Genomic DNA, 26175 nt, shown 5'->3' on the forward strand with positions numbered 1-26175 from the left:
AGCCTCTCCTTTCTAGGACTCTTTTCTTTTTTTTTCAATGTCATATTTCTCCTTCCCTAAAAGGTGCAGCTTTTTGTGGAGTTTCTAATATTCCACTAACTTCTGCAATTTTGTTATTTTAAGCTTCACATTACAGAATTTTACTAACTCAAACAGTTTTCTAATTCATAGACACTTCTGTTCTGCATATTATTTTAAATACATAGACCTGTCAATTTATGACAAGCTCCTGCTCCTAATGAAATACAGAAATTTCCTAATGCCTTATTTTTGGTTATTCACATGTTGTATTAATTCTGCTGATCCATTCTAATAACTGGTGTCTATTTAAAAAAAAATGGACAGATATGTTTGCTTTCTGAGAACTGATTTGTGAGTAAAATCCTGTTTTCAACACCCGGATTGCTGGCAACAAAACTTGTATTGTACATGCTAGTTGGAAGGGATTAAAAATTTTATGGCAGCCAATTTAGAGATAGAAGTCTAAATTAGAAGTCAGTTTCTGCCCACTTTGTACTGCAGAGCATCCTCATAGCCAAGAGCCCTCCAATTCTTGACTCTGCCCTTCAACTGCTGCTCTCGTGTTTGCCTGTCACACATTGATATAGATACAATTCAAAGGAGGTGACAACTTTTGTAGACAGTTTGGCTAAAACAGAGAAGTAACTGTTAGTTCCAGAGACTCTTCAACCTTCAACACTGACTATCTTCAAATTAACCAGGGAAATAAAATTACAGTTACAAGACTAATCCTGCTAAATCAAAGCTGAAGGCTCCATTCTAATATTGAAGTGACATCAAACTTCAAATTTTTGTTTTACAGTTTACTTACAAGGATTGATTGCTATCTAAGAGAAAAGCCATTTTTTTTTCAATTCACCATAAACAATCTATTCTATAGCTTCAGTCTCTCACTTTCTTTTCCCATCGAAAACACATTATTTTTCTCATATTCTCAATATATTTCTGTGGCTTACATTATCATTTCCTAATAAATTGACTTCTGTGGGAACACAACACAATTTTAATGTAATCACCTCTCATTTAATGTTCTTCTGGTCATGTGCTACACTTCAGCCATCAACTACTCCCACAAATAAAATTGTTTATTAAAAAATTTACAGAGTTTTCAGCCATACAAAACCCATTAAACCATTTTCTGCTTGTATCTTTTACATGCACAGATTGCTTAAGTCTCCATGTCATTACACTTCATATTATAGTTTCTGATCAATTACTGCAGCAATTATATGACTTTCTGATAAAGGCCTTCACTTTTCATGAATCTGTGCTGGAAAATGACTACAGCAGAACCAACTGTTCAGTAAATTGTTGAAATGTACCACTGACAACTCCAAAAGTTGTTAGAAATAAATTAGAGGTCTGATCTGTGGTTCTGTGCAAGCTTGGTGAAATTTCTCCTAGAACACATAAGCAATCTGTCCAAGGCAATCTTGGAGCTAGTAGTGATGACCTTAGAGAACATATGGAAGCAAGTTTTGGGAACACTGCAAAATGTGGTACCCGGTTCTGAGAAACAGACTTCAAAATATGTACTGTTTTGAGAGAGTTCAGAGGAGAGGAACATCCATAATCAAAAACTAGAAACCAGGACATATATTTGGGTTTGTTTAGTTAAATATGTACTAGATATCAGTAGAATGGAGGGTGATGTTGTCCCCATACACAGTGAGAAGCGAAACTGTAACAGATTTAAATGAGAGTCAGTTTGGTAAGATTGAAAACCTTTCCCAAATGGGTGCATTACAGAGATTGTTCAGAAATAATACTGATCGCCATGGAAAAGCAAAGACACACCACCAGGAAGTTTTGAGAAAAGGTTCAACAAACATCTGCCAGGAATAGTTTATGTAATTATTATCCTGCCTTAGTGCCAGAGGATGGAAATGATAACTTCTCCAAATGTCCTCCAGAGAGGAGACTCATAACAATAACCCCATCATAGTCTGCTCTGTGTCTATCCTTGATACCTCCCAAGTAACAACGTCTCCTACTTTTACTTCAGCAGGGATACACTCAGCTGAAGCCTGTTCCTAGCTCTGTTTTCTATTGGTCCTGGGACTCAGCTAGCAAAGAGTTCTTGTATATTGTTTTTATTTTCTTTTATTTTCCACGCTCTCACTGGCATCTGAGTAATTGAGAGCTTCATCCACAAAATTTAAGCAACTTAAAAAGATATTTCTAATCACATTTCTCTTTAATGACAGTTCTAGAAAGCCAAACCTGAGAAGAAAGCTGAATTTATGGAAACAACACTAGAATAGAAGTGTCTTCAAAAATGTAATGTTCCAAGGGCATACTACAGTACCTTCTTTTCCTCTTCTCTTCTCTGAAGATCCTTCTGTTTGAGACAAAGCAACTGAAATTTCAACAGCTTTCCAGTTAGTGTTACAGGAATTTCTTCACCCCTGTCCAGAAAGGCTTTGGCTAATTCTATCACCTGTAGAGGAAAAAAAATCCCAACAAAACTATTACTTGCATAGTTTGAATACTGCACTTGACTCATATTTATGTGCATGCTGAAATGAGGAAGTGCTATCTCACATTGTACCATGTGTGGGTCAAAATGGCTGCATTCCCAGAAAAAACAATATATCAGTAAGACACACCATTATTCTTTGGTTCCAAAGACCTCAAATGAAGTTATATTGGCTATAGTACGAGATAAAACTAGGATGGAAAAAAAACTTCTATGATTTATGAGAAACTCAACAGACAGAGTTCTCACAGGAAAATGTAATTTTCTTTAGGTTTTAAACAAAGAAGGAACATGAAGCAACTACATATTATAAAGCAATAAATTAAAAAGCACATAACAGATAGCAAATCAAGGAATAGTTTGGAGAACTGTTTACAAAGTGACCAGTGTCTAAGGGACTAGCCTTGAATGAAAGATAAAAACTTCTTGAAGGGAATTTGAGAGGGAATTTGTCTTGGTGAAAACATACCCCCCCCCCCCCCCCCCCGTGTAATTCTGATTCTGTTGGTATGCAGCCTAATTGGGGTGAAATAAGGCTATTGAGTTTTCTTAGGGTGATGACAGCAGCAGGAACATACAGCTGCATTGTCCAGATGTGTGGCATTGACAGGCTGTTTTATGACTATGTTTTTTACAGCTTGTTTCCACTAAATTTCATACAACTCACTAACATCTGGGCCGTTTTCCTTGGAGCCTCATAACCACTTTATTTACTGCGAAAAAAATAAAATAACATAAAAATACCATAAAAAAGTTGTTATATGTTTCTTTTCACTTGTGTTGTCTCTGTAATAAAGTTCACCTATGTAGGAAGCGCTGTTGAAGAATAATATAACCATAATATTTTCTTACTTTTGTTTTTAAGCAACCATCAGCTTTATTTATAACCATGGGCTGAATTAGGTGTTACTCAAATGTTCTGACATGTTTCTCTTTTCTCCTCATGGAGCAATTACAGTTGGGCACATATGGTGTCAATTTTGCTTGCTAACACTGAGACAATGAAGGTGCACACTGCATCTCACTGAACTGTGTCTTGTCTAATGCAAACACCACCATTAGCCTTGAGCTTTCATAGATTCTTGCCTAGTTTAGAAATTTTCACTTCTCACCTAAACGTAGACACTAAAAGTGCTTCTCTGAATAAAACAAAGCCAAATTGGATTCCAGACTATTATATGCCGAATTATTGTTTCATACAAATGAAAGCAAGGAGCAGAAAAAGAAGCGTCTTAAAATTCAGATTTTGTCTGAGTCTCATTAACAGGGAGACAAACCAAAACATATGCATTTAAAAACCCTTCCAAAACAATCCTGCTCCTCTAACAAAAATAAACCTAATGATCTTAATGTACACAAAGGAAGATACATCATGATTACGATGAGTTTCATTTTCCATGCTTTGCATCCAAAGTAAGACTCCTTACTGGTCACTAGCTCAACAATCCAACCATAGAAGGCTTCTGGAATGACCCACTGACATCACAGCCACAGCAGAAAATCAAGGATATGTTAAGAACAAGACTTAAAAATTCCCACAGACTGTGGGTTCACTAGGAACTACTAGTTATTCCAACGAAAAATAGTCACTCAGAGCTAGGCACACAAATCTGTGCCTTGAGAGAAAGAGACTTTGGTAGAAATATCACAGTAATTTCCCTCAGAGAGAAAAATTGTCATACAGGTTTTTTTTCAGAATTGATGTTAACAGCCTATGGAAAGTGATGCTTCTCAATGGTCTAATGTAGATGAGTTGCACATTTCTTGAAACACAACAGAGGGGAAATGGAGGGATTCTGGAAAGATTCCTGAAAAGTGTATATATAGTAATCCAGCGCGATGGCGGTTGCTGATTTATTGTTCATGGAAGAAGAAAAAAGTGCTTAAATTCTTAAACCCCATTCTTCCTGAGAATTTCAAAGCATTTTACCAGCCAAAAGCAATGCATCATGATTATTCCTATTTTGTAGATAGAGAATGCAGGAATGAAGAGACTTGATGAAGCAGAGTGGGTTGGAAGGATGAATTTTCTTATGTGAGCCACGAGAAGTATAACCAAAACTATTTAACAGGAATACATTCCATGACTGTGGAAAGAGGTCACACAAATAAAACAAAGACAGAATAAGCACATGACATTTGGCAATACAAAGAAAAGAAATAGCTTTTCATACAGAAATGTAAAATCCACTTTACACATGAGGAAATTAAAACCAATCCTAAAGACAGAACATAGATCAATCCATTCACAGCAGATAAAAGAAATTAAATTTATTACACATCCATATTTACTTCATCTGTGGTCCTGTGAATTATGCAGGCACCTGGCATAAACAGTTAAAAATCTACAGCCTTAAGTGAAAAAAAAGAAAAGTGCAAGACAAAAAGTTGGTAGGAATACAGAAGGAAGTTTTTTGGATACTATGAAGTGGATTTGTTACAGATTGGCTATACTTCATCCCACCAGTGATGATCTTTTTCTTATGGGAGAAACCATGGAAACTTGGATGGACAAACTTAGTTAGGTAGGGCCTCTTTTCCTTTAAAGCAAGAGGAAACTTAGCATTCCTCACACAGGAGGGGTCACACTGGTGAAGTGCAGAAAGGCTTTGGTGATGCAGTATTTGATCTCATATGGTGGCAGTATGAACCACACAGAGATTTAGCTGTCTGGTGCAAAGGGCATGTATTTCCAGGCATTCAAACACTGCATGAGTGCTTGTAAGTGACCCTACACTATTGACAGATGTCAGCGCCACTGAGATAGGAGATAGGTCTTAAAAGTTAGGGAAACATTTAAAGCCAGAGTCTTTGTGCTATCTTTCTTTGAAATGCCTCTTTTTCAAGATACAGAACCATTGTGGCTGCTAAATCATTATCAGAAAATCTTTCAGAAAGATAAATTAGATTATAAACTTTCACAGCTTCATCACTGCCTAGAAGCAGTAACATTGCTTGCTATGAACAGCGGTCAGCCCACTTCACAGTATAATTCTCCGATATCCAGAGTGAGCTTTCTAAAGCTCTGCCTTCCCTCTTGTTCTTGGAACTGTAAGAAATCCAGCCCATCACATATGCCTCAGACTCATATACACTTCCTAAAAGAAACATAATAGTTCCTAGAAGAACCAAGTAAGTAAAATCCCTTAGCTGCTGACATAGTTCAAGTCAATTTGAAGCACGATAGTCATCAGTCAAGAGGTTACATGGATTACACAACCAAGTTGGTAATTACTATTCAGATGTATTTTCCTGAGCAAAGTAACAAAAGTGGGGGAAAAAAGTGATCTTGACTTTTTACAATCTGCTGTCAGTCTTAGGAGTCCTTCACAAGCAACTTTCAAGACAGACTAGGGGACAAAAGCTGCATGTATCATACTGATAACTGTTTTTTCCAAAGAAGACTTCTTTACACATACTATTAAATATTTCTAACTCTGCCAATGTCATTTCATTGACTAATGCACACTACAAGCAATCGTTTTGAAAGACTACCAGGAAGGATCTAACTGAAACAACTTTTTTTTCAGATGACACCTCCAGTGTGTTGAAAGACAACTCAGTTGCTTAATCATTGTCTTGCACTAGTGAATTAATGACTCACAGTTCAAAGAGAGCTTAAAGACTCACATAAATCAATACATCAATTGCACAGCTGTACAGAGCTCCATATAAATCTTTTGTATCCACAAGGTAGACTGTAAAACCTATGATAAGCCAAATGAGTCACCCTTGTTAATCAGTGAAGATGTATTACAGAGAATGAAAATAGTTACAGAGGATTTGATGACTCCTTCTACCCCATGGAGTCCTTTTCAAATAAACGTACTAAAATGAAGCAATACTGAGCAAGTATGAATGCTGTTCATGTGCTAAGTATCTTCCTTTCTATTGTGAGAACATTTCTCAAAGTAGAAGCAAATGGCTGCTTTTACTCTAGAAAAATAACTTGTCACTCACATGAGTGAGTCTGTTTTTTGCCAAAACACAATGCAGCTTGATCTGGTTAGCAGAAACCTATTAGAATTATCCATTGTAAGAAAATCTGTTCTCTAAACCCCTCTCTACAGAAAATCTGCAATCTCTGAGGATATTTTAATTGGTTTAATCTCAGTGATGCTCTATGAGAATTTTCTAACACATATGTACAGTGTTATGTCAAGTACTTAATTAATGTTTTAAGAAAAATAGAAATGGTGAATAACCTAATTTCAGTAAAAATGAGAAAATACTTTACATAAAAATAAGGAGGGCTTTATTAGAGAGCTCATACAGGAGCTCTCACCATCTGGGATGTGCACCTCCTATGGCTCCCTGACCACTAGCTGCTAAGAAAACCAAATAGCTTTAAGGGATACAAATATCCAGTGATTGGAAAGACCAGGCATTAGCACTGCTATCTCAGGAAGGAGTTCTATGCACAGGGAAGGCTTTCTCATGTGACCCTGCATATACCTGTTTTCTTTTAACACTGGTTGGGGGGCAATATTTGAACCAGCATTTAAGTGATTTTTGAAGAACTCCTACAGAACCCAGACCCTTTTAGAAAAAGAGGACAGGCCAGTCTGTCGTGATTTGTGCTCAGATGAAGAGATATATTGCTATGATCAAATACTGAAATGTTTACATTTCAGTGGGATGAATCTGCCCAGCAAATCTTTCCATTATGGCACAGAATATTTTAAGCTTCTGAGAACTAAATTGTCTCCAGGAATTTCAGCCAACTGAATCCACACAATGAACATCACAAAGCTAAAAGATTTAGTCATGCTTCTCTAACACTGCATCTGGCTAGGAAGAGAACCCAATCAGAGGTGGAACAAAAAAATGTAAGACGCAAAGTTGCCTCATTAACCCTTGTGCTGGCAGAACCCATCCAGCTATGTCTTCACAGAGTTTTCTAAGCCACATCCAAACATTTGGGCCAGGTAGGCTTGGCACCACAAAACTGAGCAGGATCTTTCCAGCTTGGTTGGTCCAACTTTGCAACAGGGCTTTGAGCTTTTATTTGTTAAAATTTGGTGACAAAGGATTGCTGTACTTGAGAAAAATGTCATACACTTTATTGCCTTAAATGAACCATTTACAGTCCCCTAAAAACTTTGAAGACAAAAACCCAGAAGACAGCATTGCCTTTGGCTAGCATTGCCTTTGGCTACTTCAGAGAGTCCCTCTACCACATCAAGGATGACATTCTCACAGACATAATTTCTGTTTTCTCTAGTTATACAGACATTTCAACAAAACCTGCACAGAAAAAGCAGAAATTTTATACCAATTTGCATGTATGCAGGAAATGCTGTAAACTATGAAGAAAACTAAATTCTTACCAGTGTTCTAATGCAGGTTTTAAATAGGTATATGAATTTCAAAAAGTATCAATTCTCTTTCCTAGAAAATAAATCACCAACAATTTGAATATTATGAATAGCTTCAGGTCAAATAATTACAACTATCAGTAATTAAATAATAATGCATGTTTCTAAAATCCTAGCATTAGGACTATCAAGAGTCATTACTCTGAAATGAAAATAAAAGATGTGCAGGTCAACTGCCTCATGTAAATAATAGAACCTCTCAGATTTCAGGAAACAAAATTAGAAAACACAGATTGTTTTCCTGCTCGAGCTCAAGACTTTTTTCCCCAGTTTAAACATTTAGAAATGCCGGTACTTCTTAACATGACACATTGTTCCTGGAAAGGGATACCGAACTGGAGATACTTAAGAAGCTGATTGTGAACAGCTACAATTTATAGAACTGACTGGTTCATAGCAACAACAATTTCCTTTTATGGAATAAACAAATCCAAATGGAAGGTGTACAATTTGATAACTTAAAGGATTACACAGGCCACTTGATCATGCAGTGGCATCAGATGCTCTGACAATAGCAAAGGCTGATGCAAAGACATGCTAAGCCTAAATTAACAAATGCTTTTCCTAACATCCTTTAAAGCACATTGACCAAAATACTGGGAACCAGAAGACAAAGTAGTTAAACCCTCCTCAGAAGACAAGGCACTAAATATCTCAGGTAAATATACCACCTCATTTAGTAGATCATTTATAAAACATACTATATTCTGTTCCACAAACTGGTAAGAGCTTGGTAACAGGTAGAAAAGAGCTGAAAACAGACGAAGAGATAATGCCCACAGTAGGATTTAAAGTCCCTTAACCTTCCCTGAAGCCAGTACCTCCCTAAAAGGCCTATTCATTTAACAACAATTCCCTAGTGTACACATTAAACCTCTGCATATCCGCACAGTGTAAGGGCCAAGTCCTTCTGCAATAAAATTCTCTAAACTTGCATCCACACAATACCACTTAACAAAGGCTGACTGGAGAACTGCTCCATTTTATTATGACATTTAATAGTGCAGTATTAAATTTGTTTTGTACTGGAATGAAAAATAAAAATCCCTCTAATCGTTCAGCATGGCTGCCAAAGTTGTTTTTAGTGTCAAAACCTCTCATGAAAACAATGACACCAGATAAGTTTTGGCTCCTGAGCTGTTCCATTTTACACCAACTTTTAAAATTAATTTTGTTCTTGCGGAATGAAAACAAAATCTAACTTGTATTAAGAACAGAATTCTATTGACATTCATATTTAGAGTCAGAAGGTTCAGCTTTAATAGGGCTATCCTTACTTTTGAGAAAGCCTAATCTTGACCACAACCTTTGTTATGGTGTTGTGTCAAAATCCATACACTTCCACAAAAATATGATATCTTTAATTATATGTTTCCACAAGAAATCAAAAGGCTTTCTTAAAAACACTCCTCACTAACATTATGTTTGAAACCTTTTTCTTGAGTGCCCCATATCCTGGCTGCTATTGAGTTTGCTGTTCTCCCAGTGCCAGACAACACTTCTGAGCTTGTATGTGGGTGAAAATATTCCTTCCTATAAATGTTATGTCTCTGACATTAAAAGTTCTCTTTCACATAAAGCTAAACCCAACATTTTTGATTTTTCAACTCTAGAAATTGACTATAATGAACACAAATAAATGCATATTCCTTGTCCCTAGTGCTGCTCTCCCTTTTTTTAATTTTCTGAAGATGTTGTAGGACACAATGATGAGAGAGTTTAAAAAAGGGACAGAGACAATAGAAAGAGATACAGTAATATAAAGATGTAAGGTCTTTAAGACCTACTGAAGAGAGGACATGAAAGATATTTAGAAAGAGAATACCTATTCTTTACTTTTTTAAAAATGAAATTCATGCCATTGGGTTGAGTAATAGAAGGTAGTTTTGAATAATTATACACATGCATACACATCTAAAAAATATATTTAAATACATCTATTATCTAACTATAATTACATATAATAAAATAATATAATCATATATATAATACAATATACAAATATATATAAGATTTCATAATATAGTAGGAGCACCTATCCCAGGAAACACACACTCAGTTCCAATCTAAAGTGGACCTTCTCTTTACATCATGATGTGACCAGATCTCAAAATAATTTTACCAGCAGCAACCCTTACTTCATAAGTCTACACTCCACACATTTCTATCAAAGAATAAATTCACAGGAATGCTTGAAAACTGCTTTACATCCACTGCTTCCTGGCTACATTTATTTCACTTTTTTCAACTTGGGCTTGTTATTTGTTATGTTTTACTATCCTACAGAAGTTCTTAAAATCTAGGTAATATATTTTGTATTGGAAGTGACAGAAGAGGAATCTGTTTTATGTACACCCAGAAAACTCAAGGATTCTTCTGTATCTGCTGCAGTCGATTGCCTATTAAGGCAAGAAGTACAGTGAACATTGTACAATTTCCCAAGGATTATGGCAGCACAATCTTACAGGGAAAAGCTACAACAACAATAACAGCAAAACCAAAGAAAAAAACCAGAACATGAATGACCTAAATAATTTTAAGCCAGTAAGATTCTATTTCTAACCAATAACTTTTTAGACTTCTAAATGAGCTGTACAAAACACGAACTAATTAAGATTTAAATGCAAGCACTCAACTGAACTGGATTTTAATGGCAAAACTATGCATATTATGCTTGGCAATAGAGGGATCTAGACTGGGGATCTCTTTGGTTTGTTTATTGAAACTGCACAACAAGTTGATCTCTCAGTATGCCTGGTGATAAGGGTTGGCTGTTATGTATCTCAACACTGAGCCTGGAGCTTCTCCTGCTTTTATCCATCCAGAGGCTTGATGTTTCTGAGCTGACACTGCTTCCCTGTTAGTAAGGAGGTAAAATAAAGTGAGGTTTTGTATGAAAAATTTGCCATACAGATCTGGAACAAGCCAACAGGAGAATCAAACAGGTCCTCTCTTCACCCAGTGAAGACAAAAAGTAGAATGATTTGTAGTCAGAATTTTATATTACTTTCTGTTTAAATATTTACAGTTCCAGCATACGATTTGCAATCTAATGTTTGCTTGCTGGTCACATGTGAATATCAGAGGTAAGTCAGATAAATCAGGTGGGATTGCAAGATCCCAGACAGTCGAATTTAAAAGTCCTCACTATTTCAGATTCAATGAAGAAAGAAAAAAAAAATAAGAGAGAGACAATATATGCCAGCAGATATAAGCATGAGCTTATTTTTTAACTGTATCAGAGAAAAAAAAATCATTAACATGGCGTTGGTCTGGTATTAGATTGAAACAGCAGAAGAGTCAATACAGATGCAGGAAAATTAAGGCTAATCAGTGATTATTCCACTTTATATTCAGGAAAAACCCACAGATAATATGGTTGTCTCATTTCATTAGAAGCAATTATTTCCAACTGCATCAACAGAAAGTTGCAAAAAGGCAGCTTTTAAAGCTAGGAATACCAAAAATCAGTAGACCTGGACAATATAATCAAAGTATTAAAAACAGTAGCTGAGGAACTCTTTGGATTACAAGTATTGACTTCAACCAACTCTTGGAGAACAAGGGCACTTTAACAGCAAATAAAAGAAAATATCACACCAACACTTACAAAAGGGAAATTAGAATAACATATGTCCTGGCAACATAATGCTGATCATTGCAGAACAACATAGGAGATGCTATTTCCTTAATGTTGTAAAGGAGGATTCAATAGACAATAAGAGGAGGGTAAAATAATGATCAATTCAATTTTGTTCTCTTAAAGAAAAAAAAAATAAGGTGGCCTTTTCACAAAGAGAATAGCTTTCTATGGCAAGGCTGCAATTCTATTTGAAACAGAAAATATGATACAGTGAAAAGCATAATTCCCTAAGCTCTGTGGTATTGGATAGGAAGGAAAGAAAAAGAGGAGAAAAAAAGGCATCATTGTGTTGGCATCATTTAAACCTACACAGGGTGTAGGTTTAAAAAAACAGAAAAAATTATTTGCTGGAAACTTTCAGCTGCACCAAACACTTCCACTACATTTGAGGTCCAAAGCCTAGGTATTGTATTGTGTTTACCTTTTCCTTTCTAATATGAATGCCTTCTCCAATCACCTCCTCCTCCTATCTCCTGCAAGTTATGGGAGATATATATATAAAATGTATATATACATATATAAATAATAATTATACACATACACACACACATATACATAAAATTCTGCTATGCCCAGGATCTTTTCTAACTTGTATTGACCTATAATTGTCCTCATGGAATCCTAAGTCTAGGGAGTAATACTGGAATGTACTGCACACTGCTCATGCTGCTTCCCACCCTGAAAATGCAGGAGATGCCAGTAGAGCTAGCTATCAACCTGGTGACTAACAGCTGAGAAATGCTTATTTACAACTGATTAATTCTGCTCCAGTCTCATGGAATTCCAGGACAGGAATGGGACCAATTTGGATTTGGCATCTGATCTGATTATACTTTTCAGTTTGACAACTATAGCAGGAACTTTGCTGGGAGAAACAAAAACTGATATATTAATTCTTGACCAGTAGTGGAATAAAGATTAATATTTTAATTGCAATTACACCTTTTTGGTCATACAGGATGACTTGTCCCAGAGATGAGTCAGAGTAGCATGGAAGGATGCTTCTGTTCCAACATTTTAGTTTTGCTGGCTTCACAAGAACAAGGACACACTCTAAAGGCAACATTCTGCGATCCACAACCAAGCAAAACTGCTCTCATCTCTGCCAGTTGAGCCTTTTTCATCTTTCCATGAAGCTTTTTCCCAAGCATCTCAGCTTATCTGACAGAACCACAAAACTCTTCCATGTCTCTCCCCCTTCTATCCCTCTCTCTCTCATGGCCATTATTCAACTGTCTATTTCCAGCAACACTATCCATCTACTACCAGTCATCTCAGGTGAAGGGGCCACATGAGGCTCCACCTGCTCTCATAATCACCATGCTACTAGCTCTCATTTCCAGCTTGTTCCCTTCTTAGTATGGGACATGATTTCTTCTCAGAATTTCCTGGGTAGCATAAAGGCAACTTTCTGTACCCTGTCCCAGTGAGTCCAACAAAACTGGAAAATAACTCTTACAAGAAAAAGAAAAGAAATAAGATCCTTTCAGCCACACAGCCCCTGAACTCAATCTTACCAGAAGTTTCAAGGGGGAGGTGGGGGAAATAATAAAAAAAAAAAAAAAAAGCCAGCCTCATGAGTTATTCTAGTGTGGAAAATTTAGGCTTGAATAGATTTTCAAAATTCAAAGTTTGGAAACTAAAACACTTGTAAGGACTTTAAGAGCACAGTTGCCTGTCTCAAACACTGTTAAGGCCATGGAAGGATTTTGCCATGAGATTAGCACAGAAGGGAGTGACAGGGTGGTGCTGACTCTGGGCCTGGTGGAGGCAAGTTCTGGCTAGCACACCCTGGGCTCCCACTGTGGCAAACTCTGTAAAGAAGCAACTGCCCATTGGCATATCACCAGTCAAAGAAAGATCACCCCAAGTTATGGGAGAGATGGCATCTATGGGCACCAAGGACCACCAAAGCCTCCCCCAAATATTCTTCTGGATACCTGAAACCTGGACCGTAGATAACATAAGATAAAGGTGATACTATTGTCCAGGTGTTATCTCACACTGAGAGGGAGGTTAACAAAGCCTAGGGAAAAGAAAGTATCACTGATAATAGACACAAAATGGAGAATCTATGGGTCACAAGGAAAGCCAACGCAGCAACTGTGCTGAAATCAGCTCCAACTGGATAAAAGGTAGTTCTGGCATGGGAAGGTTGCGAACACTGATCCCAGAAACCCACCGACTCAAGGAAAAGACTGAGCACGCAGACTAATTAGCACTAAAGGTAAAACAATCATTTAACCAATAGCATAAGAGAGTCGTGTAGCTAACAAGCATTAACCCTTTGTTTGCTAAAATGTACAGGTAATGAAAAGTTTTGAATGACCTCAGGACCCCCACCACGAAAAAGCCCAGAGTGAAGAAGGACTTAACAGGATGCTGCTGGATCCACGGGTGGTGACTATCTTGTACTTGAACTCTCTCTCTCTCCCCTCTCTTTTCTATTTCTAATTCATTGTAAATAAAATCTGTATTGACTTCGGCACATGGTCTTGCTTGCGCCTTAATTTGGGCAGAGGCATTTCTCAATAATCAGATCTTAACAACACTATCATATTTAGTAGTGGTAAAATATCTTAATTACACATGATGTTATTAACCTTAATAGAAAACTGACCCAACAAACAGATTTGTAAACAATAAAAGATACACCTTGCTGATAAAATGCACATATTTGTACTTTTAGGTATTGTTGGAAAAACTGTACATGATAAATTATGAAATCTGTTGATATATTACAGGAAGCTTAACATTTTCCCTTTCATATATAAGGAAAAGAATTATTTCCTCAGCATTCTTTTGAGAGAATCAGCCTATCATCATTCAATTAAGTGCTGGAATTAGTACAAAATTACCAAGCAGGACTCCTACCCCCATCGAGTCATGTAAGAGTCAGAAAAGGTATTAGACTCCTAATTCTTCTGGATTTGGAAATCTTTTAACTACATATTTATAAACCCTGCCTTGATCCTCTTCAATTTGTACAATAAGAGTGATATGAAATACAAAACAGTAAAATGATAGAAAGCCTGAAGGGGAATAACTTAGAATAGACAGCAGGAATTATTTTAATATTATATATAATTAGCTTGCAATATATCATGAGCCGTTTGTTAAAGGTTCTTGACTATTAGGCACTGCAGACTGCTGCACTGAAATTTATCAAAACCCCTGCACTTCAGCAGATACAAAGTGCAAGACTGATGACATGGGTAACAATATTACTACCAATATCAATAATAACCACATTACTATGCACATCATTAGTCCCAAATTCACACACAGGTACATGTCTTATGTTCCAGGAGCATTAAATGTCAGGAATCTCACAGTATCTCTAAAAATGAATATGGAAACTTGTGGAAGTGGCAGCATGTTGAATCCTGCCACAGAGAACTGTACGTGGCAATGATAGAAATGCTCCTCTCAGAAGAACTTTTCACAACCCTGTGTTCTGTGCCAGCGTGGTATCTGTTGATCTTTGCTAGTGGAAGCAGTGAAAGCAGTGAAAGCTTTGAATGCACAATCTGCACATGGAATCTATGTGAATGTTGGGGAGTAAACTCTGCCCAGGGAGGTAGGATCTTAATGCTGTGGCAACATGATCGATCTTTTAATTCACTACAGCCTGAACGGAAACTGAGTCCAAGCAAAAGGTCAGAACAGGCATTTTATATTCTGTGTTAAAGGAAGGGAGCAAAAAAATGTCTTTGAGGAGTAAAGTAAGTAGCTAATGAGACACAGCACTGACAGCTGGAATTTAATAAGTGTCCACTTCACAAGGAAAATTGCTCTTAGTAATTAAATACAGGTATCACACAAAGCTTCTGCTTAGAGCTAGACTTCAAAATCCTTCTATCAAGTAGGACTGAAGAAGTTTTACATACCAGGTAATATAAGGGTGAGCTTGCCTGGGAGGCTAGTTCTAAATGAAGAGGGTTAATTGCATAAAATTCACAGTCCTGTCAGTGGTAAATAATTCCAAAGGGACTTGTTCAGATAGTAGCTGGGCATTACTGAAGAACAGACTGCAGCTAAAAAAAACTGTTATAAAGTCCAGCAAAACCTGAGACACATAAAAAGTTTATTAGTCATTGCAGAAATAAAACGCAAACAAGATCTTTTTAGAGGGATCCAAAATTCTTTATGGTCCAGGTCTGTAGGACTGTAAAACTCTACCTGAGAAAATTTTAAACAATCTTCTAATTAATCACAGGATTTTATAGCCTCTCACAAGCTGTAAGTAAAACATTAACAGGGTAGGAGGAAGTACTCTTTGTACTAAGCATGATTCCAAACCCCGCTGACACAGCCCACTAGATGAATCAGGTTACATCAAACTGAGATTATAATGGGTACTGGCACACAGAATAGTGTTTCATATAGGGGACTGCATTGCCCTGTTTAAATGAAGGTGTGTCTAAATTTTTGGGAGTATCTGAGAGAGAAGAGACTGAGAGGTTTTTCTGTAATTTGAGACATCACCATCAAAACACAACCATGTAACACATCCTTCAATAATAAAACTCATCCCTGAAAAGACGTTTTCAGACGAATCAGTGTCCAACAGAATACTTTGGTATCACAAAAACAAAGCAGTTTAAAGTATCTAGATGGTTGAATGTTTTTAACATCTAGATCTAATAAATTTGCATTTATTCAAGAATGTGTAACAAAACCACACAGCTCTACATACTTCAGTGTAAAAGAGCACTGACTCTGCAATACGTTTTAACTTACCTCATAGTACATAGGCACATCCTTAGCCTTTTTTGCCTTTTGACCCCCATATTCTGTGATCTGCAAGTAAATAAAGCATTCTACTGTGAGAAGATTTTATGTTTACACAAATTATTTTACTCATTATTCCCTTTTGCAAATGCTACACTCACACTCCAAAACAGTGAAGAATCATCTTCTGGCAACCCTGTACCTTAGGGAGGGATTTTTGTGATCAGCACCTTGAAGAAAAGTCTGTAGGAAAACTTCATTTTCAGGGAGCAGAGCAGCTTATACAGTAAACTTTTTCCATTTTTAACTCCTACAAATTACAGCAATGAAGCTGGTAGAAAGTATAGACAGTAAGTCCTGTGAGGAGTGGATGAGGGAGCTGTGGCTCTTTAGTCTGGAGAAAACCTTTTCTCAGGGGAGCCCTTATCACTCTCTACAACTCCCTGAAAGGAGGTTGTAGCAAGGTGGGGATTGGCCTTGTCTCCCAGGCAACAAGTGACAGGACAAGAGAAAAAGGCCTCAAGCTGTGCCAGGAGAGGTTCATGTTGGACATCAGGAAGAATTTTTTTACAGAAAAGATTGTCAAGCATTAGAATGGGCTGCCCAGGGAAGTGGTAGAGTCACCATCCCTGGAAGTGTTCAAGAAATGACTGGATGCGGCACACAGTGCTGTGATTTAGTTGATAAGGTGGTGTTCAATGAAAGGTTGGACTTGATGATCTTGGAGATCTTCTCCAACCTTAATGATTCTATGAATTAGTGTAATTTTTGAAACTTCCATAGAGTAGTTTATCACTACCACAAAATAAAGAAGGCAGGATCTAGAAGTGACATCTACAGCTTGGCTCATTAAAAGTTACTTTCTTGGAATACCTGTCGGAAAATGTCTTCACGTGTTACCACACTGAAGAGCTTTCGCAGTGGCACCTGCACAGCAAGAGACAGGGCCTGGGTGTGGATTTCATCCTCAGTCTTGGTCCCAACAACAAAAGCGATGCTAGGCTTCCAGCCATCCTACATTCCAAAATAAAATATTTAAGGTATTAAAACTCATGCCAACGAAAGTCCTTCTCTGCAGTTTCAAAGAGTAATCTTGTAGAGATGGTTTTATGTCACTTTAAGACATATTAAACATCACTGTATTAATCACGCTGAAATCGCATGCAACCCGAAAAAGCCCCTACTGCTTTGTCCCAATTCTTTCTGCCATGAGGTGGCAGCATTATGCCACGCAAAACACAAATACCTACTAACAGACTTAACAAACCTCTTCGCAGGCAAACGCTGCATTAGCGTCTCACAAAGATGTACTAACTTTTAAATGGCATTTGCAGATTTGACAGTTCAGGTAGCAAACAAAAGTGAATTTTGAATATATGTATTATGGTGATCATTCGATGTAGAAAAAAATGAACAATTTTCAGCTTCCTCATCCTGTGAATTAGATAATGCCCAGATACTGTTTTCTGAATATTGTAGCATTATTTTTATGATGTTTTATGAAGGCATATTTATGGTTTCCCCAAATATTCTGAATCAAGAAAAAATACCAATGGCAAGTTGTATTTCACTACAATATTGGTGAATTAAAAACACCAGCAGTTTTCAAACATTTGCAGTAGCATACACATTATTTTAATGCAAAAAATGTTTTCAGCACTAAAAAAAAAAGCAGAACAAGCAAACATTGGAACACTTTATTTACTGATATACATCCACAAAAAATTTAAAATTATGTAATTTAAGTAACTTTTACTGGTTATTCTCTTTCACATTTCTGCTTTAACCTACTGGAATCCCTTTCACAGAGTGAGTCGCTATCTCCAGCACATCTACATCTCACTCTAGAGTATTCTTTATCAGCATTAGTGGTGGCTGAACTATGAGCATTTTTAATGGTTGTGCTGCACAGGAATTACTGAATTTACTTTTTTTTTAAAATGCATATCTGCATGTGTAAACTGCAAGGTTACCAATACAGCTGCATAAAGGTAAACATGGAGAGGGATCCAGTCAGATCACGGCGTCCCAGGACAGTCACATTAATGCTTATCCTGGGACCAGGATAAGCAGAGTCACAGTCCAGTGTGCAGCATAGCAAGGAAAGATTTTAAGAGATTTAAGATAGGGTGGTAACTTTAGGATATTGAATATTTTCATATATTTATATTACGTACAAAGTCCTTGTGGAATAGGAACAAAACCTGAGCTGAGCTTAAGGTAAAGTGATGAAAAGGACCATTCTAAGAAAAAGACTCAAATGGTAAGAGAAGCATTTTCTTCCAGTTTTACAGTACCCTTCTTCATTTGTTCCTTTCCTTAGCTGGTAAAATGCATACCTAAATGTCTGCAATTTGAGTAACTGATGGCTTGGGATGGGAGAAAGCCACAGTTGACCTAAGTTTCAAAACAGTGTATACTTGCATGGTGGGAAACAGTTTGCCAAACACTTAAGGTAACAAAGGATAACATCACATGGGTATGCCCCATTTTTCTAACCACAGAACATTCAGAAAAACAAAAAAGATGTAAACATCATCGGGGTAAAACTTTAAATAGCTGCAGATCAGATAACTAATCCAAAAGGGCATCTACACTTCCACACATCATGAACTTCCTTGATGGTTTATTGCAGCACAAAATAAACCTCAAATTTTAAAAATTACGAGTACTATAGAGTACAAGCATATCACTGATACTCTAGGCATATGCAAACACGGTGGAATTTATGAGTGTCCAGCTGCCCTGGGGCAGCAGACACTGCTCAATGGAGAAGTGGCAGCAGTAGTGGGGACTGCGCCAAGTACACTGAATTTCACTTTCATCTTTTTCATCTGCAGGAAGGACGGGGCATGGTAACTCCTTCTGCCTAAAGCTGCAACATAGCTACTGGTGCACAGCACTGTGAAAGATCTCTAGGTATTCCAATATCATCAACATGCACAGGAGTTGCAGCTAATCTGGATTAAAGCTATCATTGTATACCCGCCAAGAGTTGGACAGCAAAACTTCAGCATTCTCTGAACAGTAAGTATTTTGATGCCCATGCCTGTGTGGAAATGCATAATTTTCTAGGCTCTCAGAACTGAGATCGAAATGCTCTCATGTGGCAGTATCCTGGTGCTCACCAGCAGACACGGCACCTTCAGAACAACCATCTACCTGTGGCATGAGCTAATGGAGCAACTGTTATCACTACACTGCCCACTTCAGTGAGGACCACCAAGAGAGGGAAATATGGTCCGGTAAGTCTCACAGAGAGATACTGACAGTACAAGAGCAGCAAGAATCAGGAATGTCAGGTTCTACTCAGGATCTACTCATGGTCCAGCAGCAATACAGAGCTTGCTCCCACAACTTCCTGCAGTTCTTCAGATATATAAAAAAATATCTATCAGAGAGTTCTAGGACTCTGCCTTATGCCTTCTTTAGTTCCTCATTAAAACATGCTGATAGCTCTCTGCCCACAAATTAAACCTGCTTAGCACTGATTAATATCACTGCAACAACATCTGTGGAACCTGTCTTCCTTATCATCCTCTCTCTTCTTGATTTTTCCACCCTTGGTCACAACTGTCCCTAGTTAATTTCTCCGTCCTTTTCCACTCTCCATTCCTCATCTGAGTTACACCTCTTGTCTTAATGTTTCCCCCACCTGTGACTTGCTCCCCAGCTCTTGTCCTCTGTCTCCTTGTTCAGCTAGCCTCTGGTTTCACTATCTGATCCCACTTCAGGCTTTCTCCATCCTCAGATTCCATCTCCAAATCCTTATCCTCTAGCCCCTATAATAATTCCCAGACACTTTCAGAGATATGGTTGAGCAATGAGACTCTCCTTCACAAAGGTACTATAAGCCTTTCTAAGAAAAGAGAATTTTCCTGGTTTCCACTGTGGTGCCCACCTTTACACCAGCCTCTGACAAAGCACCAAAGCAAAACATCAAGGTAGGTTCTGCTTGTGTAAAATGTGTGTTTTAAAAAAAAAAATAGGACCTATGCAAACAAAATTATCCAACCCCAGATTTTTGTTATCCAAGCAGAAATTATCATCAGTGGGCCACATCTTCTCCCCACCAAAAATGCTCTGCTTCAAAGAAACAAGGTGATAAAGCTTCTCAACATAACAGCTGTGAGAATATTTATAGTATAGGCAAACCATTGGCTAATACATTAAAAATAATATACATGGAATGAGCCTCTGCAAGATAACTGTACTGGTAGTGAAAATTATAACGTTATTTAATTCTACAGAAGTATATGCAGCTCAATACAAGGTCTTTTGTGCAAAAATTTAAGTATTATTAGAGACACCCTATACCTCCCTAGTGCTAAATGAAGAAAAGAAACTGCTTTTCTAAAAAAAAGTGCAATACCTGGGAATAGGAGCTAGAAGTAGCTAGTAAATATCTGAAGTAGCTACACACACCTTCACAGGCAATAATGATCTAGACTTCCTGGAGTCATTAACAGCATGTCATCTATTTCTAGACTGACCAGTTTTGAAGCCCTGAAAGATCATTTTTCAGAAAAACTGCACACTGAGAACATGAATTGAAGTCAATAAGGACAGTCAATGTGCACCATTAATATGTAGTTTAAGGTGTTTAATTGATTATACTCCTTTCTGATGTTAAAAATCTAGTATTTTTGCAATACTGCTTTTATATTATCGATCCTGTAACAGTATCCCCAATGTTCAAGGCACTGAAAGGACAGAGAAGAAACAGACCCTGCTTCTACAGCTCACCACCTAAAATCACAACATAAAAATGTGAAGGAAAAGTAGTAAAATGTATATGGTTACTTTAAAAATATTTTCTCCCTCAATATACAACTGCTCCTCCACTTAGTTTTATTCTTTCAAATGTTATTGTAGTATCAAGGCTTGAGAAAGGATCTGAAAGAGGATAGATTAGTGACCCTAAGGCTACCTCAAATGACGTTCCCAGCTTAATGAACACGATAGAGAAAACCATAAAAACAACTACTGCAAAATCATGGAAACAGTCTAGGGAGGTTGCCATTGAGAATATAACACAAGCACTACAAACTGCACAAAGGAGACCAAAATGTAGGGAGCAGATAGCCCACAGAATCAAAAATGCTGGTTCAAATATGAATTTTAAAAAAAAATTGAAGCTGGAAATGTGGCACTGGCAACTGAATACTGTTTAAACAATCTGAAACAAACTCCAGTTAAGGGCAGGCCAGATCACTCTCACTGGAAAGCATCCAGTGATGACCATTGTTACGAATGACATTGTCCTCCTGGTTTTAAAACTCTTGGCCATGTCAAGAGCTGAAATGCACCGAAGTCTCTCAGTATTAGAAATAACCATCTGTGTGGAAGACTTCCATGTCCCTCAGGTGGAGACGCTCCAAATCTGCAAGATCAACCGAATTCTGAAGACTCCATGTAAGCAGCAAACTTTTTTTTGCTTATCCAAAATCCTTGCTTTCACGAAACACAGAAGGTGCCTCTCACAATTTTGTTCTCAAGCCTCCATTGTGTTCCTCTGTGATGTGATTTTTTCCAACTGTTAAAAACCAGTACACATAGCCTGTATATCTTGTTCACCACAGCAGTATTGGAATAGAATAGGTATGTTAAGAAAATATCTAACTTTAATTCACATTGAAGAAAAAAGCAGATGCAGCACACATTTTTTTCTTCCTTTTTAAACATATCTTGTTTTCTCTGCTTCATTTCCTAGACACAAAAGGGCAGCTGTTCTAGGGAAGACAGTTGAACAAGTCAGGTATATTGTTTATTTTTGCAGTACCAGTTTCTAGATCTCTTTGGCCAAGAAAAGCATCAAGCTTTGTGGGGTATCTGTCATTTTACTTTTGTGGTACTTAATGTTGTGGGGTTTAGTGATTTTTGTTTAGTTGCTTTCTTGGTTGGTTTGGGGTTTTTTTTGCATGTCGTGTGTTTGTTTTGTTTGATTGTTTGGTTTTTTTCCTTAGGACAACAACCAGTAAGTTCATTTTGTTACAGCAGAATTTTGAATTTACCTGTAAGGGCTGAGAAGAAACATTTGAAAACTCAAACTCCAAACATCTGGGCATCAAACATATTAGTGATTTATGAACAATTAAGAGTAGTAACAACTCTAACACTCTTTATTTTCAACGAGGGAGCTTGTAAACCAGTAAATACAGCTGGCATTACTGGGAAAGGTTGTTTATCAGGAATTTTGTAGCCTTAAGGTAGGACACCACTTCTCAGAAATCTGCAGACCCACTCTCATTATCTGCTGATTGTCACACCCACATTTACTAATGGCTTTTGTTTGCAAGACCCTGAGCTTTTGCTGTACAACAGGGGCAGATGAGATAATATCAAAGCTCAACAGAATGTTAATTTTTCTCTGAAGAGGAAGTAGTATGAATAGCAATCAAAAGTGGAGCCATCCCATTCAGAATATTTTTAGAGGTTTCACAAGATTTAAGTTAATTTCAATTTTCAGGCCCTAAAAGGCCAATAAAATGAGAGAAATCATACAAATGGAAAGTCAGCACAGAACATGGCTTCCAGTTGCTATGCTTAGTTATACTAATTAATAAGAACAGTTATTTCAATTAAGGGCTGTATTAGCCCAGAATTCACCCTTCACTCAGCAAATATTGCCCTTTAGGTACTTAACACATGCAAAGTTTAAAACTACCTAAGAATCTTAATTTACATTTTGCAATTTAATTCTGTAGTGAATCCAATCAAAATAGATGATAAATATCTGAAAGCAAATACAGTCGGCAATTCCATGTTCTTCTGCATAACACATTACAAACAAGAAAAGATATATATAAACTATAATGTGAGGCTCTGGAAAATCCATATTTCCTCTGTATGTGTTTTTAAGTTGTGTGTTTGCCAGTTTTCACAGTGCATTTAGTAAAAGTAATTATTTGGTTAGTAAATACCATTTAAATCATATTTCAGTTAGCATACTTGTCCATAAAAACCTTAACAGCACTGGTAAAATGACTCTTTTTCATAGATTGAACTAATAAAATAGGTAAGTCATAAACACATTAAAATGTGAAATTTCACCACTCGATCTATCTGGTACAATTTAAAACCAGTCTTAGTAAATTCCCTTTGCCTCCACTAAAGGGAAAGAATATTTTCCAAATTGATGCAAGTAAAAGATTGAAAAATTCTTTACATACAAATTGTGAGGAGAGAAATTTATTTACTTGATAGGAGTTCCTGTCGTTGCCCAAATAATTTCAGATTCATATGGTATTTCATATACAATACTGAGGACGAGTAAGAAATAAGTTTTGTGCACTGTGTCTGGTGAGACCTACAATTCAATTTGTTCAACACTCTCTTTTACAGACTGCTTTCAGTTCCTGAGCTTCATATATCTGAGTTTAAACTTTTTATGTTATATGATTATTAGGGTAGGGTGGGTGGGGGGGAGGGACAGTGTGGTTAGACTATTTGCAGAATGGGATTTGATTTTTAAAAATCATGTTTATCCTTTAATAAAACCCCCTATGTGATTAAGTAGTTAAGATATTCAATGCCCTCGGTGTTCAAGAGGAAGGAATTAAATTTGGCAGCAGAGTCGTACTTGTGTCAAAGATGTGCTTTTACAGAGCATGTTTATTTACATTAAGTACACCCACATTCGGCCACACTTGATGAATCTTGATTCACACATGCTCAGAAGAGATTTGCTGGCATTTGAGAGTTTTGCACCGAGTGTGCTCTTGCCCATGACTATAAGAGCTAATAAGAACACTCCTGCAGTAAGAAATTTCAGTGGCTGCCCAGCATCTCAGAAGCCTGAGTTCAAGCTGACCACAGTAAGGAGACAGTTTTTCCCAAGTTCCCAAGGCACTGTCTGTGAACAGTACGGCAGAGAAAGTGAAATTAGGTTAACTGGAACAGAAAGCAGTTAGACGGTACCAGAATTACGGAAACAAGGAATCTCAAGTCAGCCCCCATGGGTAGAGGCATTACGATAATCTTTAATTAGGTGATCACATACTTTTTCCTACAGAATTCTTGCCCCATTCAGTGAACATTCAACATTTTTTTTCCATCTGCCTCAATGTGTGGTCCTGAATAATACCAACTTTGACGTTTCCTAAATTTTGAGCATTTTATTTCCTACCTTTAAAAATACTTCAATATAATGGTTTGCATTTAAGAAATGTAATAAATTATGTGTAGAGGCAGCAGAGCATACAAAGCACTTTGTTCAGTGAATTCACTGCACAATATCCACAACCACAATAAACACCACCATAAAAAACCATAATCACTAATTGGCACCTTGCTAGTAAGCATGGGAGAAAGACCAGGAACAGAGTAGGTGATGGAGATTGGACCTTCAGCCCATTCTTATGCTTCAGGGAGGTTTTCTAAGGGTAGGGAAAAGATTCACAAGTAAGAAAGGGCTCAAGCCCTTAGAACCCTACTGAAAAATCTGTGTTCTAGGGAAAAATGGGAAACAACAGCCTAAGCTATTCAAAAAGTGGTCTTGTTTGGTAAACTTGTATTATATGGTTACTGCCAAATAAAAGTAAAAGCAACTAAATATTTAAGAGATTTTTTGACATCTGTGGCATTTTCGGGAAAAGCAATTAGCCAGTTTAAAAGCCTCCTGAATTAAAAGTTCCTTATATTTAACTAGTGCTGCTGCCATATTAAAAGAAAAAAATCAACAAAACACAAACCCACAGCAGCTAAAACAAAAAACTGCTTTTTTTTTTTTTTTTTTTTAATAGGGCACAACAGGAATCCACAAAACAAGGAAACCACGGAAGCAATTTGTCTCACTTGCAGAAGCCGTGCTAGATAAACACATGCGAGATAAATATTATTGTTTGCTAAACTACCACCCTATTTGAAACCAAATTTTCTCTTGCAAATCAAGATTTATGAGAATTACATTGCTTACACAGAACCTGAAAACCTAAATATGCCTTTAGATCCTCACACTCTGTAAAAGAAAAAAAAATAAAAAGAAAAAAAAAGTGCCTTTTAGCTGCACACACTCAGGCAGGAAAATTACAGCCTCACATTTTCAACGCTACAGTTAATGCTGTGTCAGCACCTCCATCAAACCTCGTTGTTCAGCAGTTTATAAAAAGTTCACTCCGAGCCGAAACTTGGCACCCAGAGCCCAGAAAGGAAAGTGCCGAGGAGGAGCAGAGAAACCCTCAGGGCGACGCTCGGTGGCGGGGGGCAAAGGGGCAGGGGGCCTCCGCCGCACATCGGGACCATTCACAGCCCTCCCCAGGGCCACCCTGGGGCCCCCTGGAGCCCCCGGCAGCCGCGACCCCCGGGGCGGGGGAGCAGCGAGAGCCGCCTCCAGCCCGCTCCCCCTTCCCACCGCGCCGCCGGCTCTGCCCCTCAGCTGCCTTCACCTCCTCGAGGCGGGCGGACACCAGCGCGGGCTCCCAGCTCGACAGCCCGGGCACCAGCGACTCCCGGCCGGACCTGAGCCCCTTAGGGCCCATGGCGGTGCTGCTGCAGCTCCGCCGGCCCCACGCGTCGCCCCGGAGACCGCGCCCGTGGGCGGCGCCTGCCGGCCGGGAGAGCGCTGGGCCCGGCCGGGAGAGCGCTGGGCCCGGCCGGGCTCGCCCGGGACGGCCGCCTGGAGCATCGCGCCTGCGGGGAAAGGCTGGGGGAGCCGGCACTGTTCAGCCTCGGGAGGGGACATCATCAGTGTCTGTCAATATCTAAAGCGGGGGTGTGGGAGCATGGAGCCAGGCATAGGACAAGGGGCAACAGGCAGAAACTGATGCACGGGAAGTTAACACTCGAGTAGAGGTGAGAACTTTGCTGTGTGGGTGACCGCACACTGGAACAGGTTGCCCGGAGAGGTTGCAGAGTCTCACTCACTGGAGATAGTCAAGAACCATTTGGATGCAACTCTGTGCCATGTGATTCTAGGAACC

At 38.1% G+C, this 26175-nt stretch overlaps 1 protein-coding gene across 1 annotated transcript in view; it reads right to left on the minus strand.

Moving 5' to 3' along the window:
- SPAG17 (sperm associated antigen 17) overlaps positions 1–25734 on the minus strand; it is a gene marked incomplete at its 5' end in the record, with an annotated part of 88762 nt that extends 63028 nt beyond the window's left edge. The window contains 4 exons of the mRNA XM_082277774.1: positions 2330–2461; positions 16265–16324; positions 17129–17269; positions 25642–25734. Of these exons, the coding sequence (XP_082133900.1) occupies positions 2330–2461; positions 16265–16324; positions 17129–17269; positions 25642–25734 (426 nt within the window). The remainder of the gene's footprint in view (positions 1–2329; positions 2462–16264; positions 16325–17128; positions 17270–25641) is intronic.
- Positions 25735–26175: the final 441 nt, after the last annotated feature.

This window comes from Coloeus monedula (genome assembly GCF_965178545.1).
Source record: "Coloeus monedula genome assembly, chromosome: 3".
NCBI classification, from domain to species: domain Eukaryota; kingdom Metazoa; phylum Chordata; class Aves; order Passeriformes; family Corvidae; genus Coloeus; species Coloeus monedula.